Genomic DNA, 18,208 nt, shown 5'->3' on the forward strand with positions numbered 1-18,208 from the left:
TACATATACATGCACTTTTTAATGTATACCCTGTAGGTGATAAACCTTTGGGTTTCACAGAGTTAAAGACTGGATTTACTATGCAGCCTTTATTTCACTCTTTAGGATTAATAATTTTTCTTAGAAGACCTGTAGTATGCATGACATGCTTTTCTTGCTGTTGTAGAACACAGAAACCTGGATAAAGTTGTGTGTGTGTGTGTGGATAAACTGGATAGAAGTGTTTTTAGTAGCAAAGCAGTAGTGTATCTACACCTAGAAATATCCCAGCACAGGCTTTATGCATGTGATGCAGTGCATATTAAGTGGATAAAATAGCTGTGTGGTAGCAGTTCTGTACCAGCACAAAAACATGCACATTTTAAGTCACTAAATAATGCCTGTATCTGTCCTGGGGTGATGTTATGAAGCCGCTTTATTCCTTAACCGTCCGCTCAATGCCCAAGGACGCTGTGCCTTTGAGATGGACCCGGGGCCGCAGGACCCACAGGGTGCGGGGCCGTTTAACGGCGGAGCCCAACGGCTCGGGGGGCTCTGGGGCTCGGGAGGGAGCGCGCCGGGAGCGCTGTGCTGATCTTTGGGTTTCTTTTGTGTTCTGGATAGCTGGAAAAAGGTTCTGTTGGTTTCTCTTGCTCTTTTTCCCTTCCCTCTCCCTTGCCTCACTGCCTCCCTTCCCTCCTTGCCAGTCTGGGGAGCCTGTGGGTGTGGCCCTGGCTGGTCCGAGCCCGGGTGTCTGTTCCCTCTCTGGGAATTCGTTGTATTTTGAGGTTTTTTTTATCTTGTTCTACCCTGTTTTCTTTGTGTATTAATAAGCAGTTAGTTTTTTTCCACTTTCACTTGCTGTGACCCACTTGTCTTATTGGTGGAGGAAAAGAGGAGGCCCTTTTCCCTTCAGAGGAGACGCTCACTCCGGAGTGTTTCCTCCTGAAGTTTTGTCTCCAAAACTGAGCCAGTATCTAAAGAGGGGAATTCTGAACTTAGTGAAATGGTAGAAATTTCAAGGAATTGATTTATATCTCTGATATTTTTAAGACCTAGTTGACATTACTAGACATTTCAGTATTGTGTTTAAAGTTAGCATAATGCATCTATTAAACTGCTTTTTGTTTTTGCTTTTTCAAAATGCCACAGAGAACAGAAATGTGATGCAGTGGGTAGGTTCACCAAAGCAATGGATGATGGAGTTAAAGAGCTGCTGACAGTGGGACAAGAGCACTGGAAGAGGTGTACAGGGCGTAAGTGTCCTTCTGAACTCAGCAGCCATTTCTGTGGTTCTTTTCTCTCTTTTGTAATGTGTGTAATTCAAGGCACATCTTAAAACTAAAGAAAATCCTGAATTATCATGGGAATTGTACAGCATCCTGGCTATTTGCAGTCTGAGAGTATAAATTGTGCAAGTTTTTTGTTGGTATGTTTGATGTGGGGCTTTTTGTTGGGTTGTTTGGGTTTTTTTTTCTTTATCTCATAACAGAAATATCTGGTCCCTGCCCATAGGTTTAAAAATACTTAAATAATTCTAGTAAAGCAGCTAAAGCCCTTGTTGGACCTGTTCTCATATATTGGCCATTTATTTAAATTTAAGTGACATGGGCAAAATAGACCTGTTTATTTGATGAAATCAAATAATTGCATCTTATCAACCCCTTATTTAGGATCCTTGCATGCTAGGAGGAGTGATATAAAGAAGAAATGAGTTTAAGAGAAAAAGAAAAGAAAAACCAACTTGATTCTAACTTAATCTTTAGCCCAATTCTTTTTTTTCCTATCTTGTCTCTTCCTTCCCACAGATATTTAGGGTTGCAGAACTTCACACCAAGTCCCTATGACTCTGCCTGGGCTCTAATTTCCTAGTCCACAGCAGTGTTCAGTGTTTGTGGCCACCACAAGGCAGCTATTGAAAGGAAGCAGGTACTACAGCTGAGGATCATAATAAGAAATACTTCAGGGCAGGCTGTAGTGTCTGGCAACCAAAGACCTATCACATAAATCTCCTCAAATCTCCTTGATTTTTTTTACTCTCCGTTTAACTCCCACAAAAAAACCCCAAAACATTGCCCCCAGAACTTGAAGTATATCTCCTGAGTTATGTTTCTGCCTCTTGCTAATCTAACACTACAGTTGAGTGTTTGGGGCTGACCAGAGAGAATGGGAAGTGTAGCAGCTTCATCTCTCATGGAAGTGATTACATTAGACCTTAGTATCTATAGGATGTTAACTTTAAATTATTTACGTTTTCCCATTTTGAATAAAAGACTTTCCTTCTACACACCACTGACCTTCCTGCTGGTCAAAAATAGTCTAACACATGACACAGTCATGTGTTACCATGTTAGTCTAACATGGTACAGATCTTGCTTCACTAGCAAGTTATACTGAGGGGAAAATGGAGAGCAGAGGAAGGAATAAGGTTCTTCAGATGAGACTAGAAAAACAGCATTGCTTTGCAGTTACAGACGCAATGATCAAACCAAGGGCTGGCTGTGACTTGTGTTTACAGTAGAAATTCTGTATATTTTGAACCGCTAAAGTTTCTGTAAGTTCTCCTAAACTTACAACACTAGTGCTTTAGATACTGAATGACTCTTCTAATACTTACAACTATTATTTACTTACCTTTGCATAGATGCAGAAATATAGTTGTGATTGTGTCAGAAATTTTAACTTTCTGTTTTCCAGACATTCATACTGAATACAAAAAAGGAGACTGGTAAACTGGAACATGCAAAACTGAAGAATTTTAGTAGTCTCTTAGGTTTTAAGTTCCCTGTCAGCTCTAGTCTTGACTCTTAATTGAAAGTATTTTTGGCACTTCCTGAGCAATAGTTACATGCCTTCCATTCAGTGATATTTAAAATGACTGATAGTGGAAACTTCTTAAATACATGTGAAAAGAAACCAGAGATTCTTCACTAAAGTTTCCACTGGGGATTCAGTTTCAGTGTAATGACCAATAACAGAACTCTAGTACTCTAAATGGTACGTTGTGTAAGACATACCGATTATCATAAATAGTCTAACTTCTGAAGAAGAGCTTGATCAAAGATAATCAATAAAATAAGGCAGTGGGGGGGAGGGGGTTGGGTTTGGGGTTTTGCGGTGGTTTTTATATCATACAATGGGGTTCTTCTGTAAAAATCAGGTTGTGTGGGTATGCTAGAGCAGGTAGAAGCCTTGTATTTGCCTGGACAGTGTACCCTCTGAATACAAATATTTGATAACAAAACCTACATCTACTTGGGTTTTTTTCTGCTAGCATAAGCAGCATATAAAAAATTGCTTTTGCTTTTCAGATGGCTTTTTAGGCCTCTGGAGTGGTGCTGTTCAAATTGTTAATAATGAATGCACTCATAAATCACAGCTGATTGATTTAATTGTGATCGAGAAATTTATGCATCCATGTTCAATAAATAGCTTATTTAAAAAAATTTTATTATTCAGATACTTGCATCATTTTTATCCCTAGATAATCTTGGTTTCTAGTGCCTTTAAATATAAAATTCATTATTTGAGGAGAGTTTAGGTATTATGGGTCTGTATAATAATCTCCTCTCTTAAAATATTAATGAGACCTATTCTCCATATCACACTGCAGCACTTCCCCCTCTTCCTTCCCCCATGAGGGGGAGGGGAAAAAAACCTCACTGTATGCATAGGAGGACTGAGCTAGAAATGCAATGAGATTGCATTTTTTAAAAATAGCATTCACACAGTGTTTCCCCAACTGTTTGTACCTTTCAAGGATCCAGATTGTAAATGCTTTATCCAGTTTTGGAACATGTGTAGTAGGGGAGGGGGGTAAAGAATATGTAAATGTGTCACTAGAGAAAATGTAAAACCTAGTTGTTCTTGATATCTGCTTCTGTCAACTTTTGGAAATGCTGCAGATTTAGTCTCACTTACCCTTGTTGGTTTTTTGCTTTTGTTTCCCCTCTTTTCCTCATCCTTTTCCCACCTTCAGCACTACCGAAGGAGTACCAGAAGATAGGAAAAGCATTGCAGAGCCTGGCACTGGTCTTCAGCACAAGTGGATACCAAGGTACATCTATAGCTCATTTGTACTTCGTTTAAAAAGAGGTATTTTAATTACATCATGCTACATTTTTTTTCTGAAGATCTTAATGCTTTCCTCTTTGAGGTTTAGATGTCAAACAGGGTTCTGGAAAAAACACTGAAACCTTTCTTCTGTGTATGTTATGGGGTTTTTATGTTCTAGTCTGCAATCTTGTTTTCTCTAGCTGTATAATCTTGTGGTGGGTTAGTGGTAGTGGAAGAGTTTAGTTTGATCTCTTAATATATAATCTGGTCACTGACCTAACTGACCAAACATGCTGTAGGATTTTTGTGATATCAAAGGGAAAGGAGAGAAAATGCAGCCTTGAAAATAGCTGTCACAGAACTATTGTGTGACTTCATGATACAACAACTCCGCATGAGGATGGAAAACTTACTACAATGTTTTGTAATCCGTTATGCGGGCTGGAGGGTTGGCTACTGTAGCGTTTTCTTGTCCTTCACCTTTGCTTCTCCTTCAAGAGCCCTAAAAGAGAGCCTGTCATGTTGAGTATGAAAGTTGTGGGAGGGAAAATGAGGGCATCAATTGCTCAAAGTTTTCCTAAGGTGTAGTCTTTAGACCAAATTTAAAATTCTTTGATATGTTAAGCTCTGTTGATGTTTTCCAGACAACTGGAAAATATGTCCTCATATACAGAGGGAGCCTGTTGAGTCAGTTTTCTCTGGGATTCTCCTTTCAAAGGTGTTTGAGGTTTTGGTTTTTTTCTTTCTAAGCAAAATTACTGTGTTCTAAAACCTTAAATGTTATAGCATAGAAGCTTCCTGAAATCTTTGTTGACCAGTGCTTACTCTGATTACTCATTTATCACTTGCTTTATAATCTTAAAACATTTTGCCCCATAAACAATGTATAAAATGCAACCTTCTGAAATGCAGATTTTCTGCTGCTGGAAGCATTGGAAATAGGCATTGTTCTCATAGTTTGTTCTCATTTGTGTCCTGTACCTCAACAGGATGACTGCTTAGTTAGAACTGAGCATAGCATACTGCCTAAAAAGTCACTCTTGGATGTGAGAATGAAGTAGGGGATTTGCATGGTTATGTATTCTTAGCATGGGCTAGAAAACTGTAAATCCTGGCTGGATAAAATCTGTAGTAAGAAGTCTTGAGAAAGGACTGAAGATTGCCTGGCCTCTAGCACATTCTTGTGTCAACGTAAAGGGAAAACAATGTCATAAAGCTAGGATACAAAATTGCAAATCAGCCTTAGAAAGGAAAGCTTTGATTTGATTTCCAGCATCTTTGAATGGTATGAAAAAATAGATCTCATGATAATTTGGGAACAAGGCAAGCATGTCTCTCTTTGCTGTTTGCCCAGTCATACCTGGTTGCACCTGTATCTTGTTGAGGAAAGTGCCCTTCCTACAGATGCCTTTGCCCTGATTCCATGTATTTTGCTCTTTTCAATAATTTGTACCCTTGTATTATTTCCAAATTAATAATACATGGGATTCTTTGCTTTTTAATTTGAGTTCCCAGGAAGAGAGAGCAAGTAAAATGCACATGTGGCTTTAAATGGCTTCATCACTGCTGCTCTCACTCTGTCCTGCCTGCTGCTCTTGTATGGATTCACTTGATCATTCCATCAGGTGCGGGTCTATGGATTAAGCAGATTCTCTGCAAGAAATGCAAGCACCTGAATTTAAACTGAGAGGGTGCAGCTTTCCTATCTCAGTATTTAAAAGAGGACACATTGCTTCCAATGAAGAAGTAGTAGCTAGGCTGAGTATGATGTATGATTTTTCTGGACTATCAGTAAAGAGGAATGGCTCATTCAGCCATGCTTAAAGACACTCAAGTTCAGTTTCTATTGGGAGCTGAATATCTTCATCCTTGTTTTTTTTGGTTTTTTGTTTTGGTTGGGTTGGTTTTTTGGATTTTTTATAATACTAGAGTTCTGGAAGTTTAAGCATATAGGCCACTGAAGATTGCAATGACTGATTTGATGAAAGAAACATTTTTAGCTACTGGTAGCTGACTTCTGACATACTGCATATACTGTTAGTTGGTTCATTTGCATAGTTAGGATGGAATGTGTCTGCTGCCCGTACCACTTTAATCAGTGATGCCTGCTTGCTCTGCAAAGCAAGATGTGTGGTGATGTCTACTGCCTTCTCTTCTAATTTCTAGCCTAAAATATTTAAGATTGCACCAGACAAGATGCACTTCTTAATCTGACTCACTCCAGCTCTTTTTCTCATGCTACAGAATGAGCCTTATCAATTAGTTGCCAGCCCCAGTGTGTGTTAGGAATCTGTCTCCAGTATTTGCAGAGGCAAGGGTACCTTTAAAACTGTTAAGGACACACTGATGTTCTGATTTAAGATTTAACTTGGCTATGGGCCTATGTACTGTCCAGTTGATCCTAAGAATGCGCACTTTGCGAGCATGATCCTGATCCAAAATATGCATATTGGACAGTACCAGAACATGCCTGGAAGTATCCTGCAGCCTGGCAATGTGTTGCCTTTGCTACTGTATCATAGGATACTCTAAGGTTTACACAGCCTTAAATAGTATGGCTTCTCTTTTGCGGTACCAAATCTGGAGGAGTCTTTCTCCTATATTAAGAAAGTGTGAATGACTGGTATGCCATTCAACCTAGTAAGATCTCCTAATCCTACATCACCCCTCAGGAATCCTGTTAGGCAGTTCCATGCAAGTTTCACTATCCTAGCAGCTAGCAACAGGCAAATCCTGTTTTACAAGCTGCTTGTGTGCTGAACGTATTGGTTTGAGGCGTACTTATCAAGAAAAGTTTTGCTGCAAGTATTTGCTGCTAGTACATCAAACTTTGTAACTTTTCTTACTGAAACTTTTCTTATATTGAAACATACTTTGAAAGAGAAGAAAACAAAAGCACTTCTTGACAAAAAAAAAATTCTTCTGCCCCAATCATGCCTTGGAGTATTAGCTCTCAATATGTGTGGTGTGGTGTATTCCTTCCGAAATGATTATCACTGGCATTTACCAAACAGTTGAACTGCTAAGAGAGGCTCTATTAAACATCTCCAAAAGTCTCCTCATAGTTTTACATCTTCCTTCATCTCCTTATGACAGTATGTAGCCTGTAAACCAATGAAAATACCTGTTTCTCCTCGTGGTTGGGCTGAAATATCTGTAGGATATTACTGGCCATTTTAACTTCTCTTTTTATAACTACCTTCAGTCAATGCTTTTAGGCTCCCTCTGTTTCTTCTGGGGATATATGTGTTGAACACTAACATAATTTTGTTAAAATTTTAGCAACGTTTGGTGCTTTCTGCTGTTCCATTGATTAAAGAACCCCTGACATCCTGGTGTATCCTTGCACTGGGACCCAATTCACCTCTCACAGACTGATTTAAGAAGGCAGTTCCCAGCTTTGCATTGGTTCAGAAGCTGAGAATGCTCAGAATGAAAGATGATTGGTGTTGGAAATGTTTGTCTAGATCCTTTGAAGCTCTGACCTGTGGAAGTTCCTTGAATGAGCTCTGCTCAGAAGGGAACAATTTTGTCATTCAACTTAAATATACATACTCTTCCTCTTTGTTCAGATAGGGAAAGTTACTGTCTTTTATGGCGTTACAAAATGAACAGCAACATCTAGACCAACCTGGCTTCTGACTCTGAAGCCACGCCATGTTTTATCCCAAAATCTATGAGTCAGTTGCCTAAGCAGCAGTTACTTCAAGGTTCCTTCTGAACAAACAAAGGAATTCTGAAATACTGAAAATACTTAAGCCTCCCTGAAATAATAAAATTGATCACCCTTCAATTTTTAAAATTGTTTTACAAAAAGGTGGCGATGTCTCATGAATTGTGTACCTCTTGCGTCTCACAATGGGAATTTGTGTTGATTTTTGTTTTTATTTATCCTAATAGGCCCAAATAGGAGAAAAAATAATAGTTTGTTTAGCAGTGTTTGTGTTGCTGGACTTTTTAGTTCTTAGGATATGTCACTTTGCCTCACAGCCTTTTGACTTTATGAAACCAGTCAAATGGAAAGTAGGAATCTGTGGATAGAACTGAACCAACATTCAGTCATTACCTTGTTTCCTTTAGGACATGCTAAAATGAAGGAATCCTATGTAATCTCTAACGTAGATTAGACCATATGTTGTAGTAAACCAAGATACTTTAATGTTCAGATTAATCATTAATTAAATCGATGGTAATTTTCAATTAAGTCACTGATTAATATCTATAGAATAAAATCAAAAAGTTCATAAAAGACTAACCACTGCCTAATATCAAGACATGTCTGAAAGCATAAGAAAAATATTTTTTTTCTTAAACTAAAGTTTGATACCTGCAAACAATACCTTCGCCTTTCTACTCTCTACCTCAATATGCTTTCTGTACTGTTGACTACATGCTTTGGACAAGCTAACATGGATGGGAAGGTGAAGTGGCATGAAACATACAAGAATGTAAGGCTTGTTTCCATCTTTGTCCCACGTAGCCTGTCCTGTTAGTAATACAGTGTTATGAGTGCTTGTGGTGTTGTCTAGCTTAGGATTTATGATGATGTCTGTATTGTTAAGTAGGTTGTAGGGTCCTTTGATCTGTTTCATATCAGGATGAAAGTTAGAAACTCACTCTGAAAACCAGTGATTTTTACAGAGCTTGAAAATATTATCTAAGAGTTCCCTAAAGGATCAGAAGTCTTGTTGTCAAGGGAAAACTTACTTGAGCCTCCTTTTGCTTCTCTGAGCTTTGAACAGTTATGGTCCAGGACTGTTGGAGAGCTCAGGGCTAGCAACACATCAGCTTTGTCAGTATCTTTTGTCATCCTCCTCATTCTTCCTTCCTTTCGATGCTGGTAGACTTCCTGTTGCCCCATATGGGGGAGTATCTGTGTATTTAAACTGCATAATGTTATGAAATGTGGAAGCAAATAGTGCTAGTACTGTAGAAGAACGTTTATTTCCTACAAGGTCTTCAGTTTTCCTCCTTTAATGGTTTTTTAAAATTCTTTATTTCTCCTGGCTATAAAAGTATGGGTAGATATTTATTATTGTAAATAGGTTATTTTATAAATTTGCCTTGAATTAAGGCAAGTTTCTTGTTGCAATTGACTTATTTTAATTTGAACACTGATGTTTACTTTTAGGAGAATCTGATCTAAATGGAGCAATTACAGAAGCTGGGAAAACTTATGAAGAAATTGCCAGTCTTGTAGCAGATCAGGTAGGAGTATTACAAATGCAGTGGCATAGTGTGTACAAACATATCACCTGTTTGGATTACTTCTGACTTTTCCTCTTGTATTCAAACACAACTGCTAGTGCTGTAGAGCAGTTAAATAAAATTGCTATTAACACTTTTAAATACACTTTCATTTCCTTTTCTACTCTATGTCAGCTCAGGGGGAATGTGTTGAGAGGGTATTTCTGTGGGTCAGAAAGCCCATACTCTGTTTTCTAAAATACTAAAATGATCATTTCCTCTTTTAGTGTGTTTATTTTCTGGTGTCTGTGAACTGTCTTCATTACTGACACAAAAGAATGATATTTAATTAAGGATAGAGTTTTTGCCTTCCCTCTGCATTCCCCAAATGTCTACAGGATCCAGATTTTGCTGTTGCTCCATATGGGGGAATACCCGTGTATTGAACCTGTTCCGTTGCCTTGACATGCAGACATAAATCAATGTTTAGCGTGTTAAGCCTAAAGTCTCCAAAATGCAGATCCTCTTTATCTCAAGGGTTAGTCTGAAAGTTCTTCAAACACCTTTCCAAACTGACAACTAAGAAGATGCTCCTGTGCATGTACATATTTGTATATGTAAACAGGTTGTACTGGTAAGTCTTCCTGGGTGAAAACTCAAGGCAGTTAAACCTCTCACTTGGTGAGCTAGTGTTGAGTGAAACAAAGAACAGAAGCATCTGCTCAATGACGCTCAGTGCCTTGCTCTAAAAAGCTTATATTTTAAAAAAAAACCCTTTCAAGACTTGCATAAACAATTAATATTTTGGTTCGGATTTTTTCTATTGATTCCTTCCCTTTTCTCCCCTTCGCCCTTTCTTGGCAACATAATTTCTTTTCTGTGATGTAAATATGCCACAGATACTTCTACTAATGCTTATGCTTTGTTTATTAGCCAAAGAAAGATCTTCACTTTTTGATGGAAACAAATCATGAATATAAGGGATTTCTTGGTTGCTTCCCTGACATCATAGCAGCTCATAAGGTATGTGAAGAGCCTTTCCTTTTAAGGGCTGGGCAGTAGAGACAGCAGCAAAAGTGGTGGTATGGTACCCTGCCTTTGTGCAGCAGCCTGGCCCTTGCTGCTGAAACACTGAAAGTTTCTGTGAAACTGGTGTGTTGATTTTTAAAATAAGAAGTACTTAGAGGGGAGGGGAAGGGAAAGGAGGGGAGGGGAAGGAAGCTAGGATTTCTCTCGAGATTTGAGAATATCATGACTTTCTGCTATAGTAGAGCAGAAGAAGGTTCATGATTTTCTTCAGGTTGACTCATGTCCCAGTGGGGTGAATAGCAGTAGTGTAAATTTGTAATATTTGAGCCTTATATGGTAGTTCATAATAAAACCATATAAGTATTGAAGGAAAACTTGTGTACACTTATATGGCTGGTTTGCTGTTATGTGATACATAATCATGTACTGCCTAGAAGTTTCTTTAGTATCAAAAACCAGAGACTAGATCTAAGCTCTAACATTTCTGGGGGGAAGAAAAAACAAACAAAACACCAGCAACAAAACCCCACCACTTTGTTCTCTGTAATACAAAAGTCATGGTGTATAGTTTTGGATATTCTACCCTTTTTTTTTTTTTGGTCATAGAGTTTTCCTTATGTTCATGTGTCTGCTGCAATGTATTTCAGGAAACGAAATATTGTGAAGTAAATTAAAAAATAAAATTAAAAATATTGTGAAGTAATTAAAACAAGTGCACCAATATGTGGGTTTGGGGTTTTTTTGATCACTTGAAGTGTTAAGTGTATAGAACAAGAACATAAGAACATACTTCTGAGAGCAATGAAGATAAAAGCATGTCAGATTTATGTATTCTTTCTTCAGGACACTTACAGTCCCTCATCCCACAGAATCATTGGGGGAAAATACCATAAAAGGAGGAGAAATGTTTTTAAAACTTGAAACATAAGCCTACTGCCAAGAGACATGTAAATAGATTCTCTTGAATGTTGTTTGGCACAAATACCTTGTGCAGGGGACGCATATCTTTTTATGCTTGTTATTCATGTGACACAAGGATTTTTCTGAATCAATGGCTATACACTGCAATGAGTTGTAGTCTCTTGAAAAATAGTTTTAGGTCGCCTCATCTTGTAAAATGCGCAAATAAGGTTCTACAGGCATCTGATAGTTTGAGGCTTTTGGATGCTGGTCATGTTGATTTATGTTGGTCAGCTGTAATTTGAAACTTGGTCCTTTTGTCCTTTTTGTATATATCCTTGTGTATTACAGCCTGTACCAAACTCAGTTTGCTGATGACTCTGATCATGCCTGTGTTTGAAGTCACTTTTTTCAAGGACCCTTGAAAGCAGTAAAGTGAAATAACAAACTTTGGATGAAAATGTGAGAAGGCAGAATCAATCATTTTGTGTATATATGTGTATTGAATGCAAACTCAAAATGTAGCTAGTGGCATTTCAGATTACCATGAAGACCTCTAAGTTGACTACTCTTTTAATCTTTCTGCATTTGGTTTCTACAGGGAGCAATAGAAAGAGTGAAGGAAAGTGACAAGTTAGTTGCAACCAGTAAAATAACGCCACAAGACAAACAGAACATGGTGAAACGTGTCAGTACTATGGCTTATGCACTACAAGGTAAACCAAAATTTTGAGTTAAATGGCAATGTTGTAGACCTCGGAAGGACTTCTGTTAAGTAGCATAATTTGAAAGAAAATCTTTTACTACCAGGAATAAAACCTGGTCATGGGTTGTTTGTGGGGGCTTTTTTGGTGACCTGCTTAGATTTTTCTAAATTGCAGTTATTTTGCCTTCCCCTTTTTCTTTTTAATCTCACATCACTATTGCGAAAGACACATGTTTTGAAAATGCAGTTTAAAAACCCCAAAACAACTATCCCAGGCTGATTCTTTTATTTGGAAGTGATAATGTCTCGAATTGAAAGTATGGACCCTGGTGCAAGAAGAAAGTCATCATGAGCCAAAGTGTTTTTCTGACTTTCCGTTTAGTCAGACATAATCCATCTCCCATCTGAGATGCTTGTTCTTTTGGATAAGATCTTTATTTCCTGGATGTTCTTTGAATGAACTTTTTCTTCTTTAGATTAGAGGTGTTGTAAATATAAGGTGCAGCACACCACACTAGAAAAACTGGGGAATGAGGAGTCAGGGCTCAGTCCTGCAGGATATCAAGTCATTAAGTGCATCCTGTTACTGACTTCAATGAGATTACTCATTGCTGAGGGGGTTGCATCTTTTTTGGATGATTTAAAGTGAAGAGTACTCGATATATTATGTGATGAAGTCAGAGCAGCACACAAACTTGATTTTAAAAACAACCAAGAACACTCCCCACCTCCTTCTTCTTAATCACAGTGACGCAAGAGGATTGTGCTGTATGTGTGGTAATTGTGGAAGAGACCTCTAGGATGACTTTTACAATGTAGAATATTTCTTCTCCCTCCATTGATATCTCAAAATATATTTACCTTCTTCTTTCAGCCATAAGCTGTGATCTGACAAGAGATGTAGAAAGTGGTGTAAGATGTTACAGATTCAGTAATGCTGTTTCTCGGGTGTCTATTGAAACAGTCTCAGTCAAGAATGGGTCAGACACTACTGGTTGTATCTTTTTTTTGTCCTTTTTTTTTTGAGCTAATTATTTACAGCTGTTGCTTACAACTTGATATCCGTACCCTTGGAAATCTGAATGTCCTAGCCAAAATTCTGTTGGAAAATCTTCAGGAAGGAACAGTTACCTCAGTAGAAGAAAATCCTGCTTGTATTTTTTATCAAATCCTTGTGCACCTGAGTATTGTAATACAAGAACCTGGCTTTGTCCAGGAAGTGTCTGGATTGGTGTGTAATTGATGCCCTACCAATCTGACAAACAGTTCCATTATAACCTGAGTGCTGCAGTCAGAACAGGTTGTGGAAGCATGAGAACAGTAACTGTGATGGTAGGGCTGGACACTGAGCTTGCTGCAGAGTAACTAACTTGAACTGAGTGAAACTGTTCCTAATTATAAATGCTTCTGTTAAATAATTTGTCTCCTGGATCTGATTGCAGCTGAGATGAATCACTTCCACAGTAACCGGATCTATGACTACAACAGCGTCATTCGTCTCTATCTGGAGCAGCAGGCACAGTTCTATGAAACGGTAAGGGACAGGGCTTCAGCACTGTTTGCTTGGCACATATTGTGCTGCTACTTTTATAGGAAATACTCACAGGACTTAATCCATGCTCCAACAGAGCAGATATTTGAAGAGTTGTACAAAAAATTGTAAAAGGAATTGTAAAAAAAACTGAAAACTGAAAGAATGAGTTAAAATAATATCCTTCTGGTTGCAGCATCACCAGTTTCCTTGTACCAATCCTCTCTCCCCCAGTACATGTTCACATGGGGGGTCATGGCTTCCGTGGGAACTGTGGGGAGTGCACAGGAGCTCTGTTCTGATGTTTCAGCCTTGCTTCAGCAGGGAGGTGGGCTTCCTGGAAAATCTGGCTTTGTTCCTGTAGCTCTCTGGTGTAGTGCAGTGCTGGATAAACAAATAGGCAGAATAACAGCCCTGCCTACAGTGCTTTCTCCAACACAACTGGAGCAGTGAAAGTACCAAATTAACAAGGCAGAATGTGTATATATGAGAAGTCTTCAGAATGGAATGTTTTGAGAGTCCTGCGTACACAAACCCTGCAGTAATGCCTGCAGTTTTTTGTCACGAGGGAACACCTAATTTCTTAGCCTGCAATAATTTCTGCACAGTGTAAAGTGACTACATATTCTTCTGTTTCTTTGTTTCAGATTGCACAGAAGCTGAGGCAGGCACTCAGCCGCTTTCCTGTGATGTAGAGAATAAGGAGTATTCAACAATAAAGAACAACTCCAAAGTGCTTTTTTGATGTGGGGGCAATGCTAATAAAAACTTGTTAGCCTTTGCCAAAAAAAAAATCCCCAAAACCCCCAAACCAACAAGAATCAGTTGTAAAAAAAAGTATTATTTAAAATTTTACTTTATCAGCCTAAATCGTACAATAAGACTCTCCTATCTTGAAAGCTCTCCCATTTGTATCATTATTTAAATAAAAACGGCTAGTTAATGCTGTCAGTTATAAGGATCAAAATTATCAAACTGATATGTTGCCATGGACTTCATGAAGACTTGTCTATCAGATGTTCTTCCAAAAACTCTGGATCAACATCAGAGTTACAGATTTGTAGCTTTTTTTTTAAGTGGGACAGCAGACAAACTTGAAAATGACTTAATACTCATTATATTCAATTGAGCTCTCCAGCGATTCAGTAACCAGGAGGAATTATATTCGTGTATGTTTCTGGCACATGTTCCTGATAATCTCCTGAATGAATGCTTTGTTCTTAAGTTTTGCCTCCCATATGCAGCCATGGCATCCTGCTCCCAGTATGACTTCTGGTAAATATAAATCATTCTTCCCTCTCTTCTTTTTCCTTCTAACTACATCTTGTTCTTCTGGTGCACCACCTCAGACCTTATGTCAGGCTCGCTTTTTCACTATGCACTGTGTAAGAAGACAAAGTACAAACAAGGAACGAGCCATTCAGGAAAGTGTGAAAAGCAGTTTTCCATACCAGCACTTTGACACCCCCAACGTTATGCCATAAGGCACTGGTGTTTCTCAGTGCTGCAGAGGGCCAGCTTCCCCTCTGACAGTTTGCAGTGTTTCAGTAGAGGGGACACTGCCATATCTAACCCCAACTACTAAAAGTCCCAAATTCCAGCTAAGCTCAGGTCTTCGTATAGTAGTATGGTGTGCTATTGGTTCGGGTTAACTTTTTGTTGCCTTTTAACGCAAACCAAAAGGTGACAAAAGTACTGAATAACATCATTAATTATCACACAAACTCTGTTCTTTGATCATCATCTTTTATCAAGTGACTCAGTATCCTCTTCCATACTACTGAATACCATTTGAGGCCTTGGCTTTTCACAGAATCAAACCAAAAAAAGCCACCACCAACTGTGTTCACAATGGGCATCAACTACAGTAATTCACTTCTTGCCACAGGCAAGCAGGAAAGCCAAAATGCAGGTTTTGCTAAAATGTGCCTAGAAAATAAATATTTTAGTTAAAAAAAAAAAACAACTAAAAAAGGCATTTTACCAATAAGCCATTCTAAGTGACGGGTACAGTCTGCCAGTTCAATAGTTGCCTTACTCTGTTTTGCATTGGTTTTACTTTTCTGTGCTAGAAGGAAAATCTGGGTCTGCCTGAATAACCAAACCAAACAAGACTAAGCCTAAGTCTAGATGCTTCTCAGTGTCATGAGTTTTGTTCACCTTTTATAAACCTTGTCTTTTTCTCCTTCCAATTTTAGTTGTTTGCTTCCAAAATTCCATAGCGCAGTGTTGTTTGATACAGCCATTTAAATATGTACAAATTGTAAAGAATGTGTATAAATGTTTTACACCAAATGTAAGATCTGCTTGCATGTAGAAGCAGCTTATATAATAAATTGTTACAATGTGTACAGTAAATTCTGAAATCACTTTTTCAAGCCAGCATTTTTCTAGCATTTGTATATTCACTTTTTGGTAATGAAATCTCTTTGTAACGGACTCTTCATTTGGGAGGGGGAAGGGGGTTCTTTTTACCAATCTTTAAATAGCTCCATATGCACTAAAGTTGAAAGTTCTTTATCTTGAATAGACTGTTTTGGAATCTTAAGTGTAAGCTCTGCATTCCCAGTGCAGGGAAGCTATGACAGTAGCAACTGTGTCAGATGCAACATTTTGGCAAAAAAGAAAAAAAGAAAAACTGTTTAAAGACTTCTAGTAAAATGAAGTTAAATTGATAATAAATATTTATGTATATCCACCAGACTATTTTATCTTTTTCTTTGAAATCATCATGTTGGTTTTTAACAGGGTGAATGCAGTATGAGGCAAATCCTCCCTGTAGCTTTTCACCAGCTAACACACGGGCCAGCTGAGGAATGAGAAAGCCTCCATGTGTCTTCCATAAAGCAGGCATCCCAACTGGATGGTATAATAGTACCAGTGACTGCAAACCAGCAAAGGCTACGCATATGTTGTAAGCTTTCTTTATTCAGGTCAGTCCAGCTCGTGGTTGATGGAACCCTCCTGACTGCAAATAAGTAGTAGAGCACAGTGCTACTGTGTATTCCTGGCTGTGTGTCAGCATGGTGTTGACCCAGAATAGAAACTGGATGGTCTTTGATATTTGTTTTTTTAAATTAGACATGAATAGTGGCGTAGTTTAATTGCATGAGTCGGGGGCAACAGAAAACGTGCATACTGAAGATGTGGTCATAAAACAGAAAGAGCAAGTTAATGTAAGACTTGAGCAGTGCTCTCCTGTGTTTTGTTTGTCACAGCTGAATAATTAGTGTCTGCAGCATCAAAAAGCCTTACTACTGTTTCCTGGCTTATGTTTTCCTTCCAGGGTGAGCCAAACACTGGCACTAGCCCAGTGACTTCATAAAAGACACCAACAGTCCACACTGTTTGGTTTAACTTTATACTTTAATTGCTCATTCTGTTACTGTAACTACGTCCATTTTTTTAAAAATAAAAATGTAGCTGTACAGAGAGGAATGCTACCTGCATGTCTTGCAATTAATCCAACATGGGATTAGACTGCAGCAGCAGACTTTGTTACATGGTATGGTTTTGGAGGTGTACTGTCAACTGCAATTAAGAGTTCTTCAATGAGTCAGAACTTTACATGAGTACAGAAATTTTTGTACTACTGAGTAATTCCTGTTTGCTGTGACAAGATAATTGAGAAAGTACTACATAACATACACTTCATTCTGTAAATCCTAATTAATACATCAATTTTACTGCTACCAAAAATAGTCTAGTTCAGACTCTTAGAAGGAATTCAGACTAACAGCCTTGTAAAGAAAACTCTCACAAAGAAAGAGGTGCATCTCTTGTGCTGTGGCTTAGTTTGACATACACCAGACACTCAGCCACTCTGGACTGGCCAAAATTACTCCCTCCACCGCCTCAGGGCATGCAGTCCAGCAGCAAGAAAAGTATTTGCTAGGCAAGTGTCCTGCTACTGCTGCTTCTGCCTTTCTCATGGCTTTCCACTAAGACATAAGCATGCACCAGGCAGAAGCCAGTTAGTTGGGAAGGAGTGGGGGGGTCTTTGGGCAGTTGTTTTTTCCATGTACTTTCCTGTAACTCTTCTGATAAAATTAATGCTAATACCTGGGGTATTATTAGCATATTAATTACTTGAGCAGAAACAAACCCTTTTTCCTGTCTAAACAACCCCTAACAAAAACAACCTTACAGAATTAGAAATATATTGACTGGCTGGTGACCAGTCCACCCATTCTGTCACGTGGCAATATCAGTTACACCCAGACTGTTTTAAAGAACATCTGAGTCACAAACTTGGATTAGCTGTTTTCTCCCTCTTTTTTTTCTCCCATGGCTCTTTGTACATGAGTTGTGACTCTGAGATCTTTGAAGTATCTTTGGGATACTGAATTTAAACTGGCTTAATTTCCTTGTCCTATAAAGAATGTGTTTGCCTATTTTCCATCTTCTGGGCCTTTTAAATCTTTCCTAATTGGCCAGATTTTTTAAAACTGTCCTAAATTTTTTGCATTCCTTCAGATTCCAGCTACTATACTTACTGCCTTCCTGCTGAACTTTCTGAACTCTAGGTTCTTCTCATCTACAGGGTTAAAAACTGTTTGCTTTACAATAGGATTTATTCATTTCTTTGAACTGGTCCTGTCAATCTGAAGCCAGCTTTCTCATTTTTACTAAATATTATTCTTCCCTTATTCTAACCTGTGGCTGTATTCTGTTAAAATACATTTTTGTATGTCACATTTTTCTGTCAGGACTGAAGCAAGACTCTGTGTAATACTTACTATTTTCTGTTAACAACAGATTTCTGGTACCCTTAGTTTTCCTTTTATACCTACCATCTTCAACAACTATTCATTTTAACA

At 38.3% G+C, this 18,208-nt stretch overlaps 1 protein-coding gene across 2 annotated transcripts in view; it reads left to right on the forward strand.

Moving 5' to 3' along the window:
- SNX9 (sorting nexin 9) overlaps positions 1-14,182 on the forward strand; it is a 58,831-nt gene extending 44,649 nt beyond the window's left edge. For both annotated transcript variants that reach the window (XM_042016729.1, XM_042016728.1), the window contains exons 12-18: positions 1,132-1,235; positions 3,959-4,036; positions 9,167-9,243; positions 10,156-10,245; positions 11,753-11,867; positions 13,300-13,391; positions 14,036-14,182. In XM_042016729.1, coding sequence (XP_041872663.1) covers positions 1,132-1,235; positions 3,959-4,036; positions 9,167-9,243; positions 10,156-10,245; positions 11,753-11,867; positions 13,300-13,391; positions 14,036-14,083 — 604 coding nt within the window. In that variant the 3' untranslated portion in view covers positions 14,084-14,182. The remainder of the gene's footprint in view (positions 1-1,131; positions 1,236-3,958; positions 4,037-9,166; positions 9,244-10,155; positions 10,246-11,752; positions 11,868-13,299; positions 13,392-14,035) is intronic.
- The last annotated feature ends 4,026 nt before the right edge of the window (positions 14,183-18,208 follow it).

Source organism: Corvus kubaryi, unplaced genomic scaffold (assembly GCF_017639235.1).
Source record: "Corvus kubaryi isolate FWS band 111438036 unplaced genomic scaffold, C.kubaryi_AGA036_p1.0 split3-73, whole genome shotgun sequence".
NCBI lineage: Eukaryota > Metazoa > Chordata > Aves > Passeriformes > Corvidae > Corvus > Corvus kubaryi.